The sequence below is a fragment of the Hypanus sabinus genome, chromosome 25, assembly GCF_030144855.1.
Source record: "Hypanus sabinus isolate sHypSab1 chromosome 25, sHypSab1.hap1, whole genome shotgun sequence".
NCBI lineage: Eukaryota > Metazoa > Chordata > Chondrichthyes > Myliobatiformes > Dasyatidae > Hypanus > Hypanus sabinus.
The window spans coordinates 29,774,449-29,798,165 of NC_082730.1; the positions used below are offsets into that span (position 1 = coordinate 29,774,449).

At 39.6% G+C, this 23,717-nt stretch overlaps 1 protein-coding gene across 3 annotated transcripts in view; it reads right to left on the reverse strand.

Moving 5' to 3' along the window:
* Positions 1 to 23,717, reverse strand: part of kif21b (kinesin family member 21B) — a 162,996-nt gene that overhangs the window by 79,391 nt on the left and 59,888 nt on the right. For all 3 annotated transcript variants that reach the window (XM_059950407.1, XM_059950404.1, XM_059950408.1), the window contains exons 2-6: positions 18,050 to 18,272; positions 14,863 to 15,045; positions 13,780 to 13,929; positions 9,890 to 10,024; positions 7,305 to 7,472 (exon numbers count right to left, since the gene is read on the reverse strand). In XM_059950407.1, coding sequence (XP_059806390.1) covers positions 7,305 to 7,472; positions 9,890 to 10,024; positions 13,780 to 13,929; positions 14,863 to 15,045; positions 18,050 to 18,272 — 859 coding nt within the window. The remainder of the gene's footprint in view (positions 1 to 7,304; positions 7,473 to 9,889; positions 10,025 to 13,779; positions 13,930 to 14,862; positions 15,046 to 18,049; positions 18,273 to 23,717) is intronic.

Genomic DNA, 23,717 nt, shown 5'->3' on the forward strand with positions numbered 1-23,717 from the left:
GCAGGTGGTGGATGGTCACATGAGTAGCTGGTGCATATCACAAGGCCTGGTTATGAGACCACTGACACCAGGCAGACAATCTCTGAAGTGTATTGTAAATGCACTGCCCAGAAGAATGCAATAGCAAACCATTTCTGTAGAAAAATTTGCAAGAACAATTGTGGTCACAACCATGATCGCCCACATCATACAAAGCGCAAAATGATGATGATGATTTACAACACACAAGTTATATGCTGACATAAAGCACCATATACAACAAATGCAAAGGAAAGATTTAAATTTTAAAACTTTAGAAAAGCCCAGTGAATAATAGATAGGTATAATGGGAAAATTTGGAATTACATTCTCAAAGAAATATTTTATTTGAGAATACTGTAATTGATATTACAAATAAATTGGAAAATAAAATGACCTGCAGTCATTCAAAAATAATCAATAAGCTCCTGACATGAAATGGTATTTCATATAGGTAATTTGAAACCGGTAGAGATTTTTTTAAAATAGATATGAAAGCAGTTACTTAAAAAAAAGTAAAAACCCAAATCCAAATCTCTTTGAAAAAGCGATAGAACATTAACAACTACATACCAAACAATAAGATACAGCACAAAAATTCATTGAAAATATAAGAGGTTCAAAAAAATAGTGATAAAGCTTTATTGTCAATAGACAAACATTTTGCACAAAATGAATAAAAGATTGTTATTAAGGCTCTGTGGAGATTACAATTTTCCTATTTTCCTCTCACCCTAACTCATTTCTATTGATTAACATAGTAGTGGCAGCTGGATCACTATACACTAAAAAGCCTGTGTCAGTTATATTTGGATTCACATTCATGTATGTAACACTGTAAAGCAGTTTTATTGTTATTAACTACCTCAATGTTTTACCTTAGTATTCTGATTTCACATAAGTAGATGAAATCAATTCAGCGAAAAAGTAACACCTCAAAGGGCAACTGAATACACACCAAAGATTATTTTGCTTTATTATCAGACAATACAATATGGCATAATTAGAATAGTTTGTTTAATGCATTGAGTTTCCCTTATCAAATGTTTATACAGGCTATTATAATTTTTAAAAATTAGAATGCAAAATAATCATTCTTTCTTTCTTTCATTGACCAATCGTATGAACTCCTCCAACAAAGAAAAGGAAGTTTAAAAGTTAAGTACAAAATGATGCCTAACTGCCAATGAACCCCACACCCATTACACCCCTGCATGATGGATTTTGACCTCCCAATCTCTATTTGTCTCTCGTTAAGCTTCCTGTATGCTGCCTACCTTCCTATCCTTTTCCAGCACTTACTCTTTTTCTTTCAGATATTCAGTGTGCGCATTTTTAAATTTTTCTGTCTACTTCATTGAAATAGACAGAAATATTAATAAGGTCCTACTGTTCAAATTACTAGGAGCTCTCCAAATGCTGACTTACGAAGGTCTGCACCTACCTTTAGTCTCACTGAACACAATATTAAAGCTGCTTTCTCTGCACCTTGTAAGATTCCTGATCAAATCAATACTATACTTAAACTGATTTTCTACATGTTCAATGACGGATGCACTATAAACTGTCCTCTGTGTGCAATTGGCAAATGTACTTCATAGCAGCTGATTCTGTAACCTCAGGTCCTTAGCATGCTCTAATGATATGTATGTCAAGCAGGGATACTGCAAAGCACTGACCCATGTTCAGAATTTGCATAAAAATGCATCAAAAGCAGATTATGCATTTTAGAATCTGTGCTTAATTCGGAGAAGCAGTTTTACAAATGATACTGAAGATGGCTCTTAGACATGAGAATCTGACGACCACTGTGATAATATATCATCGTCATGTGCTATGTTCAAGTCAAGTCGCTTTTATTGTCATTTCAACCATAACTGCTGGTACAGTACACTTTAAAAAAGAAGCAACGTTCCTTCAGGACCACGGTGCTACATTAAACGACACAAAACTATACTAGACAATGTGAAACAACACAAAACTACATTAGACTTCAGACCTACACAGGACGTGCAAGACAGTACAATATTTAATAAACAAGATAATAAGCACAGTAAAGGACAAATTACAATATAATAAATGATGTACCGTTTATAAATGTAAACAATGTTTTAGCAGGAATTGAGAAAGAAATGAGCAAAAATTGCAAAGGGAGTGGAGGTGTGTGTGTGTGTGTGTGTGTGTGTGGTGTTGGTGTCAGACTAGACTCTGGGAATTGAAGAGTCTAATGGCTTGGGGGAAGAAACCATTACACAGTCTGATCATAAGAGTCCAAATGCTTTGATGCCTTTTGCCAGAGGCAGGAGGGAAAAGAGTTTGTATGAGGGGTGCATGGGGTCCTTCACAGTGCTGTTAGCTTTGCAGATGCAGCGTGTGATGTAAATGTCTGTAATGGCGGGAGGAGAGACCCCGATGATCCCTTCAGCTGACCTCACTACCCACTGCAGGGTCTTACGATCCGAGACGGTGCAATTCCTGAACCAGGCAGTAATGCTCAGGATACTCTCGATACATCCTCTGTAAAATGTGGTGGGTCTCATGGCCTCATGACCATGATTGTTCTTGGCAAATTTTTCTTCAGAAGTGGTTTGCCATTGTCTTCATCTTTACAAGATGGGTGACCTCAGCCATTATCAATACCCTTCAGAGATTGTTTGCCTGGCATCAGTGGTCGCATAACCAGAACTTGGGATATGCACTGGCTGCTCATTTGACCATTCACCTCCTGCTCCTGTGGCTTCACATGACTCTGATAGGGAGGCTAAACAGGTGCTCCACCTTACCTAAGGGAGACCTGCAGGCTAGCAGAGTGAAGGAGCGCCTTACACCTCCTTTGGTAGAGACGAATCTCCACCCCACCACCCAAGTGATAACATAAAAACAGCCAAAAACTGTTCTGCTAATTACCTAAAGGGGACAATTAAATTTTCGTTTTGTAAACACAGCCCTCTTGTTAAGTTGAACCTCTTTAGGAAGAGAAAGCAAGGATGGTCATGCACTCCAACAGCTGTAGTCATGCTGCAAAGTGTAAATTTGCCTTGCTATCTAATCACAGTGTAGTATGCAGCTTTTTTTTTCAGCAAACTGTTTATTCTCCACAGCTGAAAAGCCGTGTACGAAGCAGTATAATTGGCCATTAACAACACAAAAACATAAATTCACAAATACTTATTTGCCTTGTAAAAACATTAAATAAATTAATTGAAAATGATAATTTAGAAATAATTCAACGATTTCCATGAAAGCATTGAAAATCTTTTGCTAGGACTTGTTTGGAATTGAGTAATCTTTTATTTCAATGTCCAAGCGATCTCAAATTTGATTATTTTAGGAATGTATTTTTGTATCTTAAGTTCATTTAACACTTGCACTAATGCCATCTCCTTAAATCTGCCAGAAGCTGCCCATGGTGCTTCTACCCATTGCTTCTTGCACTTAGCCAAAATTCTATCAGCTGTGGCTTCCTCTTTTATTCCAAGGGCTTCAGTCTTCAAGTTGTGAAGTAGATCTGTATCACACACAGTTACTGGATGATTCTTAAATCCAAAATTCAATGGTTTGGAATGGTCTTACTGCACTGACAAGCTTGCATGGGGAGCTTTCAGACTTCAGAACAGTGTGGTGACAATTTGCCGAATATTGAAAGGACTAAATAGGGTGGAAGTAGAGAGAAGGTTTCCTATAGTGGAGGAGGCACAGCCTCAGGATACAAGGACGTCCCTTTAGAATAGAGATGAGGAGAAATGTACTTAACTAGAGGGTGATGAATCTGTGAAGGTATTGGGTATATTTAAAAACAAAGATGGATAGGTAAGGGTGTCAAAGATCAAGGGAGAAAGCAGAATAGTGGGATCGAGAAGGATAATATCTGCAATGATAAAATAGCACAGCAGACTTGATGGGCTGAATGAACTAATTTTGCTCCTATGTCTTATCATCTTTACTCAATTCTAAGCTATACACTCAAGTTGCAAAGAATTATCAAATTTCATAAATTGAGTTATTGAATACTTTCTTGGAAGGTTACACATGATTAGTTTTATCATATAGTTTAACTTTTTACTACAAAGGACAAGTTCAAAGCCCTTCCTGGGATCAGAGTTGCAGACATAAGACAAGTATTATGGACTTTTTAAACTTTCTTCACTGACACTTTATACATGCGAGGAGTTCTTCTGGTGTACAAACACTGGGACCCACTGTATTTCTACTATAAGGACCTTGAGCACAATACACCACAAAGTTTTGAGCAAAAGGGTATTTTTTTTAAACCACCCAATGACATTTGACAAGGCAATAGGGGCCAGGTTCTGAGTATGGCTGGACGTAGAATTTTAACACTCCGAGAAAATTACTGAAAAGCATGAAAATCTTTTCATGAAATTTGACAAAACTCTATGATATACATGTACAGTTCATTTTAAAATGAAGTGAAATTTCCACCCCTCAGCTTGCAACTATTGCATCATTAGCACCATTTAGAGCAGTGAGACCATTCCAGGTCATTGAACTGTGTGGCTTTCAATGATCCAGAGACCAAGTCTGATAAAATACAGTATAACTGGCTTGACATTGGAATAAAGAGGTAATAGCAACAATGAAGGGAAAATTGGGTAACCGACAGGAAATAGTGAATAGGAGCAAGAGGTTGTTTCAGGGACTAAATGAAAGCATGCAGTGGTGTTCCTCACAGGTCAGCACTAGAACAATTGCTTTTCATAATAAGATTAGTCACTAAGACACAGATATATGGGATCATTTTCAAGTTTGCAGAAAACCTAAATCTTGCAAGTGTAGTGAACTGGAAGAAGGATTTTGATCGTCTTCAAGATAATATACTGTATATAATACTCAGTTTGATTTAATGGGTGGGCGCATGACCAATGAAATTTAATGCAGAAGATGCCAAATGTTAAACTTCAATAGGAAGAATGAGTAAATGCCTTACAAACTCAAGGGCACAAATATAAAAGGAGCACAACAATGGCAAAATCTGGTGGATATACTGTATGCATAAGACATTGAAAACAGCAGGAGAGATTGAGAAAGTCGTTGCAAAGACTGCAGGATCATGGCCTATGAACATAAGTGGAGGTTACAAACGGAATGGAAACTTAACAGTCATTTATAAAATACTGATTTTGCCAGAACCAGAGAATTGTGAGCGACGTCTTTGCATCTTCAGAAACAGCTCTATTTCCATCTTTAATACCTCTATTTTCTTTTCCCTTTCTTTTGAAGACCCCGACCTGGAGTTCTGCGCTGACTATGGTTCTTTGTGGGAATGGGACCCGCTCTCGGGGTTTCATAACTGGCTGTTATTCAGCACGCCAGAGGCTCGACCTAAGAGTTCGGCTCGTCTTTGGAGGCCTAGGAGCTTGGGGCCCTGGAGACGGATGGAGTTGATGTCGCTGACTGTGTCTGTGTCCAGAGCTCAACAAAAGTGATGCAACAGACTTTTAACATTGTAAACCAGCGAGTTGTTTGCTATGTCTCCCCTCTCGCTGTGAAACGAAGACATCTCTTTCTCCCTTATTAGGGAGATAGAGAGCCTATGATATGTCCAATGCTGGGTGAACAATGTAGTCTTTAGATACTGCAAGGCTGTGTCTTTACTGTTGCTTTTGCTGCATGCTTGAGTGAACGATGATGGATGCCGATGCTTTTTTTTGCCGGTGGGGGGAGGAGGGGATCGTGCTTGCAGCCACTTACATGCAGCGAGGGAGGGAAAGTTGGGGGGGGGGTGGACTTCAGGGTTTTAACATTTATCCGTCATTCATTCTTTGGAACACTCCTCTGCTTTTGTGGGTGGTTGTGAGGAAAAAGCATTTCAGGATCTATATACATTTCTACGACATTAAATGTATCTTCGAAACCTTGAAACCTTTGAATGATTCTCGGGATGAGGGCCTTAGTTTACACAGAAATTTACACTGGGATTGTTACTCATCATACAGAGAAGGGTAAGAGAAGATCATACAGAGGAAATTAAAGTCATGAAGCATCTAGACAGTGTGTAAGGGTCATGATCTGGAGACAATTGGTAAGCATTTTGATAGAAACGTCTCAAGGGTGATAGACGTGCATATTTGTTGAAGAGCTCTAACTCATTCGACATTCATTTCTGAAGCTTCTACGGCTGGATGAGTAATAGAAAATCGCTTCTGTGAGGAGAGTGAAAAAAATCAACAAATGATTCAAACCACCTCTGTACAGTTCAACGTTTATACTTGGTTACTGATTGCTTGGGAGGACTTTGTTGTGCCATTCTAGGATATGTCACTGGTGGGAAATTTCATGATGTATTACGAGGAACCATCTCTCTTACTTGGCTGTTGCAGTATTTGCAAATGTACCATTTATGCATTTAAGTGGAAATTCCTCTTTCTGGCAAAGATGATCCATTAGTTACCAAGCAAATGCTTTACTCTTGCACTTAAACCTGCATTTACTGAAGTTGTTCTTGGTTAAGAAGTTCATTTTTAATTAGCTAAATTTGCATAAACCTGTGGAATTGACACACAATCTGGTTAGGCAATAACTAGAATACGCTTCCAAATCTGCCCATATCACTTTAACTGAGTAGGTGGCAGAAGAGGAAACTTTACAGAAATACTTGATGTGGGACAAAGAGAATAGGTGCAAATCATACAGCATCTCCAGAATGTCACGTAAACCTTTGAATATTTGCAAGATACCCCTTTACAATAACTTTCCAAATGAGAACGTAGTTTATTTGTGTTCAAAAAGTTAGGTGATCAAAGAAACTAAAAGAAAACTAGTGTTCTTTGGTTGAAAGTAAATAATGAACATTTTAAAAGAGGAAAACCAATACTGGCGTGATGCTAGGGAGCAATTAACAGAACACAGTCTGTTAAGAAGTTTGAATATCTGTGTTTTCTTATTCATGATTAAAAGGATCAGGACCTGGTTAAAATCAAACAAGTTTCACTCTGTAACCTTCAGGAATGATTTAGACTGTCTACCTGATCAACCTCATAAAATAATGTGTGCTCTTCTGGTTTAAGGGTAGGATAATAAATGCTGAGAAGCAACAAAGCTTGTTTTACAACTGTTTGTGCAAGATTAATATTGGATTTGTCTCAACATGAAGCAATACGTGCAAAGGATTAATTACATTATGGTGTATTCCATTTGCCTGGAGTTAATTCTTCATGGAAATGATTCTAATCTCATTGGAAGTCCTTGGAAATATCAAAAAGATATAGTATATTAAGTGATAGATTTCAGAGAAAGAGAGTTAGTTGGTTCTGTTTATTCCTTACCAGACCACAGTTGATTGAAATGCCTTCCTTTGCTCTCTCTCCTGTCGCTCCGGTTCGCTTCAGCCTTTCTGAACCAGCAAGGTCAACAAAGTGGAATTTGGCTGTGAGTGTTTCATACTCATTTACTGGCTGCGATTCATGTGCTACTCCATTTATCTCCCCGTTCACCTAAAGGGCAAACACAGCAAAGTAATACAACCTCAGGTCGTTCAAGTGAAGACACATGAAATGAATGAGCTTTACTTGTCGAGCAAACACGAGGAAATCTGCAGATGCTGGAAATTCAAACAACACACACAAAATGCTGGTGGAACACAGCAGGCCAGGCAACATCTATAAGGAGAAGCTCTGTCGATGTTTCGGGCCGAGACCCTTCGTCAGAACTGTGCTTCTCCTTACAGATGCTGCCGGAGCTTTACTTATCCTGAGATGCTCTGTGTATTAAGCTCACTTTTGAATTACTTCTGTTTCTGTCAAAAACCAACAAGCTCACCCAACAATAAGCTCCGCATCAGCAAAAGAGGTAGGAGACAAAAGGGACTGCAGATACTGGAACCTGCAGCAAAATTCAAACTGCTGGATGAACTCAACAGGTCAGACATTTTTTCTAGAGTAAAACTGACAGTATTAAGTATCAAAACCCTCAAACTGGACTGAAACAAGTCAATGGAAGACAGTCAATATGTGGATCGAGCTGAGGAGCAGTTGACTGGCAGATGGAGCCAGGAGGGAAAGGAAAGGAAAATAACAGAGGGTTACAGATTATGGAATCTGGTAAGAATGAAAGGATAGGAGATATGGTGGGCAGATGGGAACAATAGGGGGAGGAGGTGCAGTGGGAGGAAGTGGTGGAGGGTGGGATTTGGGTGGTGTTATTTTGGAAATAAGGGTGTGCACAAGAGTGTCTAGGTATATCAGAAGGAAGGAGAAATGAAGGGCCAGAAAAGGATCAGGTTACCTGAAGTTAGATGATTACATGTCCATGATGTCAGTTTGTAGTCTAACTAGGAAGATACCAGATGCTTTTCTCCTAGTTTGCATTTGGCCTTATTCTAGCAGTGGAGGAGGCTGAGGACAGGAGATTGCTGTGGAAATCCAATTCGATTGCCGGCAGGTGGTAAGAGTGGGCTCCCTCACCTCTGCCCCTCTGATCTCAACATAGGAACCTGTCAGGGCTGTGTCCAAATCTCCTTCCTTTACTCTCTGTATACCCATGATCACATCACCAACCACAGCTCCAATCTGCTAATTAAATTTGCTGATGTACTACATTGATTGCCTAATCTCAAATAACAACGAGGCAGCTTACAGAGAGGAAGTCATCACCCTGACACAGTGGTGTCAAGAAAACAACCTCTTCCTCAATGTCACAAGAACAAAGGAGCTGGTTGTGGACTACAGGAGGAATGGAGACATTGACATCAATGGACCTGGGGATGAGAGGGTGAACAGCTTTAAGTTCCTCATCATAAACATCACCAGGTATCTCATGTGGTCTGTACCTACCAGCTGTGTGGTGAAAAAAGCACAACAGTGCCTCTTTCACTTCAGACTGTTGAAGAAGTTTGTCATGAGTCCCCAAGTCCTAAGGACTTTCTACAGGGACACAACTGAGAGCATCCTGACTGGCTGCATCACTGCCTGGTATGAGAACTGTAATTCCCTCAAACACATGACTCTGCAGAGAGTGGTGCGGACAGCCCAATGCATCTGCAGATGTGAACTTCCCACTATTTAGACCATTTACAGAGACAGGTGCATAAAAAGGGCCTGAAGGATCAATGGGGAACCCAATCACAAACTGTTCCAGCTGCTACCATCTGGGAAACGGTACCACAGCATAAAAGCCAGGACCAACAGGCTCTGGGACACCTTCTTCCACCAGGACATAAAACTGATTAATTCACGCTGATACAATTGTATTTCTATGCTATATTGACTGTCCTGTTGTACATACTATTTATTACAAATTACTATAAATTATACATTGCACATTTAGACAGAGACTTAACATAAAGATTTTTACTCCTCATGTGTGTGAAGGATGTAAGAAATAAAGTCAATTTAATTCAAACAGGAATGGGAATTAAAACAGGGCTCTGGATGGCATAGCACATGAAGCACAAGCAATCCTAAAGTCCTCAGTCTTGTTGATGAGGGATGTGATAATATGGTAATTGGCGCTGTAACTAACATTCACAGCCCTGGATTTTGTTTATTTAGAGGAACAAGCTTGGAACACACTCTGACAATGGGGGTGGAGGTGGGGGTGGGGTGGGGGGTGAAATAGTTGATAATGGAAATCATGAAACAACTGGACTGTCGTAAAAATCCAACTGGCTTATTTGAGTCTTTCAGTGAAAGAAATTTGTCACATTTATAAAGTCTGGCCTTCATGTAGCCTTTATCCCAATCCTATCACCACCTGCAGGATAAAAAATAACAACGTTGCATTATCCACTCTCAACTCCTGCCATTCGAAAGAAGATAAGAACAATCAACGTATTTCATAGGAATGCAAATAAATTCCCTTCCACTTTAAATCAGAAATGCTATTCAGCATTAACCCCAAGCGAGGAACATACCATATCTTGTCTTGAGCAGAGCCTCATTTGACAGACGTGGACTGTAAAAATAGCATGGGAACGGGAACTCTCGGCATTCATCTGTGTGCTTGCAGTGGTGCGAGCGAGTGCTCCCAGCTTCAAGCACTGTATCAACTGCAAAACAAAGAGTAATTATCCTATCATCTGCTCTCTGCTGGTTTAAATTAAGCTCACAAACCTCACCAATGCCACTGGATATTCTCAAATGTAGCTGCCTAAATCATGGAGGAGATAAAGTGTCATCAGCAACTCCCTGTAGTTCAAAAGAGATATCATATGCATTACAAAAGACAAACTCTCAGCCATATATTAATGGACCATCCAATACTTCAGCCAAATCTAAGTTAATTGGTAGTTATCTGTGTCATTAGATGTTGTGTAATTCTGGTTCCAGGCTCCAAGAACACAAAGAATAAGAGACGAGGTATTCATCATCTTAATAGCTTACTGCTTGTTTGGATTCACATACACCAGCTGAAGTTGCCTTATTCCAATGAACGTTTCCACCACTGACAGAAGCTTAAGCATCATCTCCATAAAACAGCCACAAACTAGATTCAAATATTTTGAGATAATTAGTCAATAGGTTCTAAATCAAAGCTGAAAAGGCAGGAAAAATTGAATCCAAAGGAAACGAAGTAAATAGAAAGAAAATGTCTTCAACTTTTTCCTAAAGCTTACAAATAAACATATATGTATACATACATTACCTCTCTGTGTTTTGTTTGACGCATTGGGTGGCAACTATTGAGAAATATACCTGACATAATCATTATATATACCTGAAATATAATCACTATGTACTAGCTATTTACTATACTATGCAATCACTTCTAGGTACTGAATATTACTATGTATTATTTTACTAGACACATTTTGCTATGTATTGTTTTAACTACATACTTTGTACTCTCTTAGCTGCATATACTGTGGCAATTACCGAACACCTGTTTAACTAGCAGCACTAATTAGCTGAAATGTACTCCATGTATTATACTCAGCCTTTGTTTAGTACGAGATAACGGTGGCGGACAGGATGGTACAAGCAGGAAATGTAATGTGAGGGAGGTTGTCTGAAAAAATAACCTTGGCCAGGAATGGGGCCCCAGTGCGAACTGGAGAGAAATAATGGTAGCGCACCGAGAGCTAGGCAAGAGCGTTTGATTAGTTAATGTATAGATGATATGCAACTAAAAATTAATTGGGTATGCTGATAAAACTGAAATGTAACTGAAATAAGAAATTACTATAAAGAATGCTGTACACCGGAGATCGGTGGGCTTTCGGTGACAAGTTCATTGATTGCCTCAGCCTTAGTTTGCAAATAAAGGTTTAAACTTCTTGAAGAATTGTCTGCATTTCAAGTAACCACGACACAACCTCAACATTTCTTTAGCATTTGGCTGTTTTATGAGGCCAAGTTGTCAGCTTAGTGCTGAACCCAGCATGGATGGAAAGTGAGCAAGAAGGTGAGAATTCTTGTCCTGAGGTCTGGTGCAGATGCCACTACACCACCAGTCAGCGTTTAAAAGCATATACTGTTTACTTTATTGAGGTAGAGCGTGTAATAAGCCCTTCCAGCCCTTCAAGCTGCACCGCCCAACAATTCTTCAAATTAACCCTAGCCTAATCAAACGACAATTTACAATGACAAATTAACCTACCAACCAGTACATCTCTGGACTGAAGGAAGAAATCCACACAGTCACAGGGAGAATGAACAAACTCCTTACAGGCAGCTGTGGGTATATTTTTAAAATTAGGAGTCAAAATAGATTTGCGGGAACTTTAAATAAAATTAATTGCTGAAATATTAATTACAGATTTCTCTAATGACCAAGTAACAGAAGCACAGTTGAAAACCGCAGTGCCGCAGATGGGAAGGTACCCAATTTGTTTCTCTGTTAGCTAGCTCAAAGGATGCAACAGAGTGGCTTTCTGTGCTAGATTTATTGTGAATATCTGGATGGGCAAACGTTTCAGTCATCCCCAGTCCTTCCACAGCATCTACCCTTCTGCAGACTGCATCTACAAAGATTTAGAAAAGATGATTAAGTTCAATCATAACACTTCCTGTGATCAAACAGCCTTGCAAAGTGTAATCAAGAATAAGCACAGGCAAGTTTTTGGAGGGCTTCTGCCATCAGTGAAACCAAATGCAAGCAAAGCTCAACACTTTCAGGTAAAGGGGATTAAGCACACTTGAAAAGAGCTAAACTTTTTAATTGAATTTAGCCGTCTGGACTAGAGGACATGTCTTAAGGAGATAAGCTGAGCAAGCTAGAGCTTTTCTCTTTGGAGTGAAGGAGGAGAGGTGACTTGATTGAGGTATACAAAAGGATAAGAGACATAGGTAGCCATGGACTTTATTCCCAGGATGGAAATGGCTAACACAAGGGATAAAATTTTAAAGGTGATTGGAGGAAAGTATACGGGGATGTCAAAAGTAAGTCCTTTTACACAGAGAGTAATGGGTGCATGAAATGCCCTGCTGGGTGTGGTGGTGGAGACATACATTTGGAGCATTTAAGAAACTCTTAGACAGGCATATGGATGATAGAAAAAACAGTGGGATATGTAGGAGAGAAAGGTTAGATTGATCTTAGATTAGATTAAAAGGCTGGTACAACATTGTGTGCTGAAGGGTCTGTAGTGTTCTATATCGCAATCTAAAAAGGTATGAGGAATAACTGTATTAATAAAAGTGGTTGAACACTGTTTATCTTCAAATAAATGCACAGTTGGTATAGTTTAAAATGGTCAGTATTTTCTAGCAATAAAAATGGGAAATTAAATCCAGTTCTGGATATCACATCCCGAGGTGCAGCATTTGACAAGAAGATCACATCATTAAAAGTTCGTTTTAGATGGAGAATTGTTTTATCGGGTCACATATGCTGACAAATCATCATAGTAAATTGAAAGTAGCAGAGGTTAAACCAAGAAAGATAATCCATGTCATGAGGAAGATTAAATGACGATAAAGAACTCCAGCTCCTGCTCTTGGCAGAACAAGTCAGCATTCATTACTCTTATGACGGATTGCAATACATTCACTGCCACCAACCTCTGCAGAATGCTCAGTCTCCCATGCCTTCCAGAGAATGGTCCGCAGCTTGCTTAAAGCAACTTACTGTCTGCATTCATCACTAATTCAAAACTAATTTATGCAGAAATTGAGTTTCAAGCATGCATGGAAGTGAAATATCGATAGGAACTTGCATCACAAGATGAGTTCTGCCAGAAGCCCCAAAAACAAAATTGTTGATGAAATTTCGACAGCAGAAATTCAGTTCCATCCTACAGCTGTATCATGTGTCAACATGACGGATGATATTGAATATTCTGAATATCCCCAAAAATTCAGAAACATTCAAATACAATTAACAGTATCTTAAACTACAAATTAAAAATTATGAGGCACCTAAAGTAATGAAAACATTAAAGTAAACCAAATAGTTTAAAAGCATGATATTTTACCGAAGCATTACCCTTCTGCACAGACGTTCCTTCATATTGCCATAAGTCTAACCTGGCCTGGGCAGATTCACTAGTTTATATGCAGGCTAATTTAGTAGAGTCATATTCCACTGCTTGGCACTGTGCAGAGTCCAGCTAGAAAATTGCCATCAAAGCTCACTATGCAAACTTGGAGCTTTTGCAAGGGAGAATCACTCCTGCTGGCACTTACATTGCTCTTACTGAACCAAAGGCATTTCCAAGCAACATCTATTCATAAATTGCAATTATCTATTAAGATAAAGTTCAGGAAAAGGGCAGCAGATTTATTTGATTCATCACCAGAATAGTTCTGAGAAATTTGTTCAAAAGCATCAGAGATATTACAGAAGTAGAAGTGCCTCACTGACCTCTTGTTCTGAATTAACAACACGTGAAACAACCCCACTGGTGTAAATAGTTCCATTGGCACCTTCGTGAATTTTAATGTTGGACTTCCTGTGGCGAGAATCCAGCTCCCGTGTGCTGTCAAAAAGATCTAATATCTCTTCATTGTATAGCTGCAATAGAAGACAAGAAGTCCTAAAGTAAAGCCTAAAAGCAAAGGTTATGAAATTTTTGGAATAGCTCAATTTGATAGACTTGCAAAATTTTCACCACACTTTAACAAAAATATGAACCCTCAATCCAATTAAGTCACCATAATACTAATTGACTGGAATTGCTTCCAAACAACATTCTGGAAACATGACTGATGCACCATCAATAACTCACACTGAGACGTAAGGCGAGATATCGGCTTTTATTGACTGGAAGAAGGAACCAGGAGTGAGTGTCTATCATACAATGTCTTGGAGACTGAGGCCGAGTGTCAGGCCGCAGATCTCCTTTATACAGGGGCCTGTGGGAGGAGCCACAGGAGCAGTCAGCAGGGGCGTGTCCCGACAGGCACATAGTTCACCACAATGACCTTACTAAAGCTTCTAATTTAGGCAGTTCAATATAGAAGTAAAGGCTGCACATCCTGAGCATTTGAGGGATGCAGTCAGCAACACTAGTCAAGCGTATTGTATGTTCTTCGGAATAGAATCAGGAAAATTCACCTTTTATACTGATCTCTGGTTTTTGCTTCCACCGGATCTCAATCTTTCAACAATCTTTGGGATAAAACTCAAGAACTTAGAAACTCTATCATGAGATACAATTGTTTGTTCCTGTATCTAATGAATATTTTACCTAAAAAAAAAACTAACAGGCTTCTGGATCTGGAGCTTTCTACATAAATCACATATATATCCACAGTGTGCATACCAAGTGGAATGCAATTCCCATTTTTACATCAATTGTAAAACATTCTACAGAACATATGGCAAAATTTCCACAAATAGTACTGCCCTTGAAAAATCAAAGCAGGTCAAATAAGATCTAGCCATTAATATTTACCAATAAACTCGGATTTTGTTTTCCAAAATATAATAAATGTGTTGACATACCTCAAGAAACTGAGCATTCACTTTAAATTCTGGTGGCTGCTTCCCTTCTTCCTGAGCAGCCTGCTTTCTCTCTGCAATTCCTTCAAAGAGATGCTTGACTGCACGTGGAATTATTCCTTGCTCCTCCACTGTAACATTCACATCAAACCCAGTGCCCATAGTATACGTCTTCCCAGAACCTGTCTAAAGTTATAAGTTACAAAAGGCAGAAATATTAAGAAACAACTTTAAGTTAAAACTGATGCCCATCAAGAAATGACAAAGGAATTTAGTGTACTAAATAAGAATGGAGGTAATTGTGAGGAAGGCAAATGCGATGTTAGCATCCATTTCAAGAGGACTAGAATATTACATCAATGGTGCAATGTTGAGGCTTCATAAAACACTGGTGAGGCCTTGCTTTAAGTATTGTGAGCAGTTTTGGGCCCCTTAGAAAGGATGTTCTGAAACTGGAGAGGGTTCTAAGGAGGTTTACGAAAGTTACTCCAGGATTGAATGGCCTGTCATACATATGAAAAGTATTTGATGACTCAAGGCCTATATTCACTAGAATTCAGAAGAATGAGTGTGACCTAACTGAAACCTATCGACTTGTTAGAGTAAGACTTTTGCACAGTACTGTAGTAATTGAGGAAGAGAGCGGGTAGGGAGCAGGGAGCACCACAGACACATTCTGTAATGATCAATATTCCAATTGTTTGGGATCAAGTGACCTTGCCTCGTGTCAGACGCTGGGTGTGTCAGCACCTGTACCACCCGCAGCCACTGGCACTCCTCTGCCACCTGTCCTCATCTTCCAACCTTGCCATTCCCAACATCCTTTGCTCTTGCCAGATTTACAAACACACTCTCCGCTCCATGTTGACAAATACAGTATTAATCCATAGTCTTAGGCACCCTCGTTATATATACATGTGCCTCAGATTTTTACGCAGCTCTGAATATAAAACAAGTATTGAACCTTTTGGATGACATCAAGTTTTGGTGTGACAGTGGTCTTTCACTCATATTAATGCAATTACAAATCATATTAATGTGATTATAAAACACTTAAGAAACATATGCATTCCAATTATTAAACCACTGTGTTGCTTAGTAATAATTGTAGCTTTCATCAGGGCAGGGCCTTTCACATGCTCCATTTTTCTCACTTTGTCCGTTATCCTTTAAAATTGTTCCAATCATTGACCGACTGTAGCCTAACGCTTTTCCAATGACTGATGGCATTCCACCTCTTTCCAAACGCTTTATTATTTTCACTTTATTTTCAATCGCGATTGCTTCCCGTCAATGGAACAGAAACACTGTGGGCAGCAGGTCCCGACCTGCACCGTCTCCCGAGGTCCACTAGGTTCTAAGGACCACAGCACTGAATTCCCCGGGTGCTAAACTGCACCGCACTGAGACAGGTTAAATGGGATAAGTGCTGGGTTTGGGTATTTGATCCTCCATAATATTCCGCGTGGGAATTTAAACTGGAGGTGGCAGTGTTTTTTTTTTATGAGGTTGAGTTGCCAGCTCGACATCAACCCGGCACTATATCGAACTCGGGAACCTCCGTTCTCTAGCCCGGTGCTGATCTGAATGTGCTACCAGCCGACTGAAATGGGGGGGGGGGGTGGGGGGGGGCGGACGGGGTCAGGGTGAATCTTACCAAGAAAAATTTAAGCCAAATACAAAGTTAAACACCCAACACAGTGTCAACTGCAACGCAACGGCAGACGGCATCGCGATCTGACTTAAAATGGCGGACATTGTTCTCTTTCCTCAGTTCGTAAGAACGAGTTGTCCGTAAGTCAGACGTTCGTAACTCGGGGACTGCCTGTACAATTGATTTTTATCTATTGTTCTGTACTGCTGCTGCAGAACAACCTATCTCACGACATATGCCAGTGATATTAAACCTGACTCTGATTCGTATTTCTATTAAATCTTTCACATATATAAAATATAACTTTTTTTTGTAAAGACAGTTGAATTTGGTTCTATTTCTTCTTACAAGGGGTGATTGATAAGTTTGTGGCCTAAGGTAGAAGGAAATGAGTTATTAACTTCAAGCTTTCTGCATTTTCACTCAAAGGGTTGAATTGCACGTGCATGTAATGAGAGCTGTATAACTCATCTCCTACCCTAGGCCACAAACTTATCAATCACCCCTGCTGTGGACCACCTGGAGGTCCAAGACGCTCTTGTTACATGCATTTGCAGTTCAGCTCGAGTGATAATGCAGAAAGTTTGGTTAATAACTCATCTCCTTCTACCTTAGGCCACGAACTTACCAATCACCCTGGCTGTGGACCACTTCTACAAAGAAGGGATTTGTATGCTCCACGACCACTGAACTAAGTGTGTACATGTAGGAGGGGACTACGTTGAAAAATGTGCTAGGTTTTCTAAAATTGACTCCTTCTACCTTAGACCACGAACTTATCAATCACCCTTCATATTGCCCCACTCTCATTTTAATGGAACTGCCACATTAAGTTTCTCAATACATGTGGCTTGCACTGTTTCTTTCCCCATTTTCTTCTTTCAAGGTCAGTCCAAGAGTATAATCCATTCTATTAAACCACTTTTAACATTAAATAAGCTGCCCAGTGGTCTTGACAACACCCCCCCCCCCACACCTCTCTCCCATCCTTTAGATAATCCAATGCTTTCAAAGCATGGGAAGAGAGAGGGGGTTGTTGTCAAGATCACTGGACAGCTCATTGGATGTTAAAAAAAAATGGGTTACCAGAATTGTTATACTCATGGGTTAATCCTGTAAAGAAAAGAGTGGCTGCATTGGATGCTGCTCTACGCCAGCCAACGTTGTTTCAAAGCCGATTGTTGATGCTTGTAAAATTCAACATATTCATTGGTAGTTGTATGAAAGCTGATTCCTGCTTATCTCAATGGTATGAATAGAATTAGATTTACTGTTATCTAGTTATTATCATTAGATCACATTGGAAAACCATTTGGTTAAAGTGGAGACTGAAAATAAATTTGAAAGACTCCCCAGGAGCCAGTCTCCTCATCGTTTACTTCTATAGTTAGAGTAACTCATTACAGGATAATTGTCTTGCAATACATTTAAAAAATAAAAGTTTTACAATCTAACAAAACTTATTACACATTTTTAATAAGTCTCATTTTCTTTTTCTGATATAATCTTACTGACACATTCATATTTTATCCTTACCTGTCCATAAGCAAATACTGTTGCATTATATCCTTCGAAACAGCCTTCCACAAGTTTATCAACACAAGATTTGTACACCTCATCTTGTCTGGCATCCATGTCAAACATAAAATCAAATGTAAAAGCCTTGTCCTTTCCCAAGATAACTTGTGGCTCCCCTGGTGTAACCAATGTACAAATATGACATCCCTCAATCTTCTCTTTCGCGGATTGCGGACGGATTCTGCGGCAGGAAAACACAAAGTAACATTGATAGTATTTCAAATTCATTGGTGGCTATTTTTATTTTCACTAGTGATAGAATGTATCAAAGAAAAAATTAAAAAAAGAAAATCTTTCAAAAACATAAACCCTGGAATATTCAATTTCATTGTTAAACATTCATTACATACTGCTTTCATTTTACATTGTCTCAACATAATACTTAAGATTTTTGCTAAAACTTCGGGACAGTTTTTTGTTTAAACATGCTTTATGGACAGTCAAGAGAAACATTCATAGAGAGGCTGTGATGCAGTCTAACAGATAAATGCACCTATGGAAATATACAGGAAGTTATTTCCCAATTATTACATTTTAGGAAATTAAGCACTTCCTATACCAAGAAAAATAAGAATGGAATCAGATAACACAAGGGTTATTCTTGGAACAAATCTTTCTGTAGCTTAAGTTTAATGTTTCAACTAGTGTACAGATGACCAATGCATTTTAATATTTTACTGCTCAACTGCATTTATCTTTGAGGACAAAATATACCAATAACCATTTCTGTAACAAAATGTTTAACATCATGAGATTGTAAAGGGAAATGCCTTAGAAATTAGACCGATATTCAGGGCAACCAGTTTGTAACTGAATCAGTTGATGTTTCAGGCTGGAGAACCTTTATCAGGAACAACACACACAAAATTCCGGAGGAACTCTGCAGGTCAAGAGTCCTGATGGAGGGTCTCAGTCTGAAAGGTCGACTGTTTATTTCTTTCCATGGATACTGCCCGACCTGCTGAATTCCTCCAATGTTTTGCGTCTGTTGCTCTGGATTTCTATCATCTGCAAAATTTATTGTATTTACAATTTATAATTTAATTGTTAGCATGCTCACGGCAGAGAATTCTACCTACTCCCTTAAAGAGGGCACATCCCTCAGGGTAAGTATGGCAGGAATACCTTTTATCATTCCAGCAGGTCAGACATAAAGAATATATCCACTAAAATCTGGACCAATGGATTCTAACATCACTGTTAAGGAATTATAACTCTCAAGAGAGAGTATGTTATTATCAGATAATCTGTCTTATCTTTTTAAATAAAAGTTACTTTCTTTCAATTCAGGGTGAGTTGAATTCAGAATGTTGGTGGTCTTCATTTCATATGCATAGGAGGTGTATGTATTGCTATGGTTTCTCCTCTTATGGGAATTGAAAACAACTGCAACCCGTTTGACAGCACCAAAATCATTCTCCTGGATCTTTCTCAGGCAACTAACATTAGCGTATTTGTCAGCTCATGAACTCCAAGCTCTCTGGATCTGCATTTGATTCATGCAAAAAGAGAAGTTTCACAGTTCCTTGTATTTTGTGCACTGTCATAGTGTGGTGAACTATGTGCCTGTCGGGACACGCCCCCTGCTGACTGCTCCTGTGGCTCCTCCCACAGGCCCCTGTATAAAGGAGATCTGAGGCCTGACGCTCGGCCTCAGTCTCCAGGACATTGTATGATAGACACTCACTCCTGGTTCCTTCTTCCAGTCAATAAAAGCCGATATCTCTCCTTACGTCTCAGTGTGAGTTATTGATGGTGCATCACATAGCTAATACCATTTGCTGTGTGGTATCACAGTGCTCCATTCTTAACAGCTCCCTGAAGATCAGACAACCAGGCTTTCCATCTACGGTGTCACAGATGATCGGCCAGCACCTTCCCTGGGGACTTAAACTTACTTCCAATAACTAAATTGCTCCAAATTCTCTACCCCTTCATTAAAGCCCAGAAACTTAAATTACATTAATAAAGGTTATGACATATTTTCTAACATCTGCAGTTTGAGCTAATTAATTTCCCATTGCTTTTCCGTACTGAGATCCGTTGAAGGTCATTGCTTTTGTTATTGTCATGAAATGGTCATTGAAAAAGGAAGCAATTTTTTAAATGGGTCAGAGCTGAGAAACTTCCTAGTATTACATACTGCTGTAAATACACAATTCCAGAAAATTGGGAATCAAAATTGATGATTCCCTTCCCTCCCTCCCTCCTCACCCTCTGCAATAATTAATTGTGTTTGTTGAGTACAGTTCTGGGAATGAAACATTAATCATTAAGATGGAAAATTGCCTAGTGTTTATAGTTCTAGGAAGCAGAAAAAAAAGCAAGTAATTCAGCAGTAAAGGAAACAGTGCACATCAAGTACAGTTAAATTTAGACAGCATTAAAATATTAAAATCAATGGTCTCATTTTTAAAATTTATAATAGCATTGAGAAGTGCAGGTGAGGAATGGAGGGATATAACTTATCTACATGCACATGTGCAGTTTAAATTGGCATGATGGTCAGCAGACATCCTGGGCCAAAAGACCAGTTCTAGTGCTGTACTTTTCTATGTTCGAATTCCTTATAGTGCAAAATTGCAAAAACTCATCATGTTGGAGAAGAAACTAGAAGGGATATCAGAGCAGACTCAATGGGCCAAATGGCCTAATACTATCCTATGTCTTATACTTTATATGTGTCCTTATTACTAAATGTAAATAGTGTATTGTGTATGCTAATTTTTCTGTTCTGATGACCATTCACATTTAAAAATCTGAAGATGAAACAAAGACTGCACAAATTTATTTTTGGCAACTTAGAACTCTTATTGCTTGAAGCAATTTGGCATTGCAATATGAGAAACAACTTTCACAGTTAGTTAGGGATGGAGTAAAGAGAGTATTTTACATAACTACGGACAAGTGCACTCAATGTCTCAAAAGAGGCTGGATTCAAGATAAAACTGGTCAAAAGAAATCAAAACTGGTTTTGCTACGGAACAAAGCAGGCAATGGAAAGCAGAAGCTTATTTTACATCTTGCCCAATTCTGACGTTATCTGGTGAGGTACAACACATGCTAGAGATCAGGTGATTAACAGATGTGTTTTATGGCCATAGAGAAATTAGTTTCTCCACACTCCACTGAAAGTAAGAATGCAGCTGTTGTACCTCGCCCTGGATCGTCACTGTTAAAACAGTGTCTTGTAAAAGTATTCTCCAAACCTTTGTTCACATAAATGAATATTACAACCAGAGATTTTGATCAATTTAACTGAAAAATTTTATTTGTGAATTACACGCTCCTCTTTTTCCACAGTAGACCGCTCACTACCACCCCCAAAAACAGGGAAAATAGTAAAGCATGAAAATCTAAAAGTTCAAAAACTCTAATCTCAGCTATTCAAAGTGTCAGCATTTACCCTCTTCTGCTCAGTACTTTGTTGAACCACCTCTTGCAGTTAATTCAGTCAATAGTCTTTTTGGATAAGTCTCTATTAGCTTAACACAAAATGACGGAATAACATTTGCTCATTCCTCCTTGCAAAATTGCTCAAGCTGTGCCAGGTCAGTTGGGGAATGGAGGTCGACAGCAATCCTGAGGTTTTGCCAGAGATGTTCAATCAGGTTAAGGTCATGATTCTGACTGGACCACTCAAGCACATCAATTTTCAACTGAAGCCACTCCAGCAGTGTGCTTTGTCATTGTCCAGTTGAATGATGAACTCCTCCCCTGTTTAAGCTTTCTAGCAGAGACTAGCAGGGTTTCATCCAGGATTTCTCTATATTTAGCAGCATGTATCTTCCCATGGCATCCCCACAGGATTTGTGTGTGCTCTCATAGCACGATGCTAGCTCCACTATACTTTTCAGCAGGGATTGTGTTACTTGGCTGATGAGCGGTATTAGACTTACATCACGTGTACTGCTTAGTGTTGAGGCTAAGAATTTCCATATAAGTCTCATCCTACCACAAGACCTTCTTCCACATCCTTACAGCATCTTCAAAGTGATGCTTTGCAAAGTTGTGACAGGAAAGATAGTGCTTTTTTTTAAGCCATGCATGGCTTCTTCCTTGCCAGTCTTTCATAAATACCTTTTTCTTGCAAGGCCTTAGGGATTGTGCAGCCATGAACTTCATCTCCAGTTGCAGCCACTGACTTCTGCAACATACTCAGAATGACTGTTGACATCCATCCTATTGGGTGGGGGGTGGGGTGCTGCCTTATTCTGATTGTTGAAAGTCACTTCCATCATGATTGGTTAGTTTAGAAACTGCAGCTGCTTTTTCCATTGGATAGCTGGCTGTTCAGTCGGTTACTTTGTTTCCCATTTTCCTAATCTGTTATGTGTTTATTGTATCTTAATCTGTTACTTTTTTTCTTTTTCCCCATGACCCATTTCATACTGACCGAATTAAATTTGAGTTGAAATTTGGGCAACTTTATTCTGGATTCATGATGCCCACATTTCAGAGGGAATTGAGCATTTGGTTGCATTTTCAATTCTGGTAGTCCTGTTGTTTTTGTGTTTTCTAAATATCCAGTGACTAATCAGGAGCAAGTGCATTTGTATCTCCCTGCTTTACAGAATGGCAAAGTGCTGGATGCTGACTTGCGGCAGAAGATCATGTGGTACATTCCTGGGGAGAGCAAATTTGCACGCTGGACCAACAGGTCAGATTGCTGAATTTGAGGACCCCTTACTACATCATGGAAGGGATGCCATGGCATTGAACCTTTTGACAACAAAGAAGAGTGTTGGGGGAAATTACCTGGTTTCTCGGGTTTTGGCATTCTGGTTTGGCGGGGGGGGGGGGGGGGAGTAGTCTATTCTAGCCAACCTTAACCTAGAGTATGGTAACAGCCATAAGGTACTTGAGGCTTTATAGTCCTGGTGGAGTAAATGTTTTAACGGCTGGTATTTCCCTCCGTATCATTTGTTAAACTGTACGGTCCCATCTCTTAGTGAGTTCCCCATCTGACAGTGTTGGTGTAGGTGGTATGTTTAGTACAAGTACCAGGAACAAGGTGGAGGGCAAGTGTGAGCAGGAACAGTATCCCGGGATGACCGTGCCTATGCCAATTGTTGTTGTGAAGCTGGGCACTTGTTGGACACTGAATGGTACTTACTGGATGCACAGTTCCTAAGCCTACCCGTGGTTCCCACAGGGTGGTGCAGTTGATATGTGGTGGGATACATATAGTATACCACCCCAGTGTCCTGGATGAGCACCTTGCCCATGCTGGTCGATAAGAGGGCTATTACAAAGGAAGGAAGATTTTGAATGACTGCCTTTCTCAGCATGGTGCAGCCAGACTGTCCCGGGAACTGATTTCGAAGGCCTTGGATTACCTACTCACAAAGGAGGGTGGCACGTGTACCGTTGTTGGTCAAGAATGATGCACCTACTTTAGTGATGGCTCAGGTAACATCACTCACTTGGTTAATCACATCTAAGGGTCAGTGTATAAGATTAAGTGGGGGAGGGGAACCAGCTCATTAGCTAATACACTCCAGGGTGGGGCTAATGGCCTGTTGGGGCACAGGGAGGCTGGTGCACTGATGTAGTACACTGGGAGGTGACTATCAGGTTTACAGTATTGGGTTTTGTAGTCTTTTATGTGTCACACTGGTCTGAG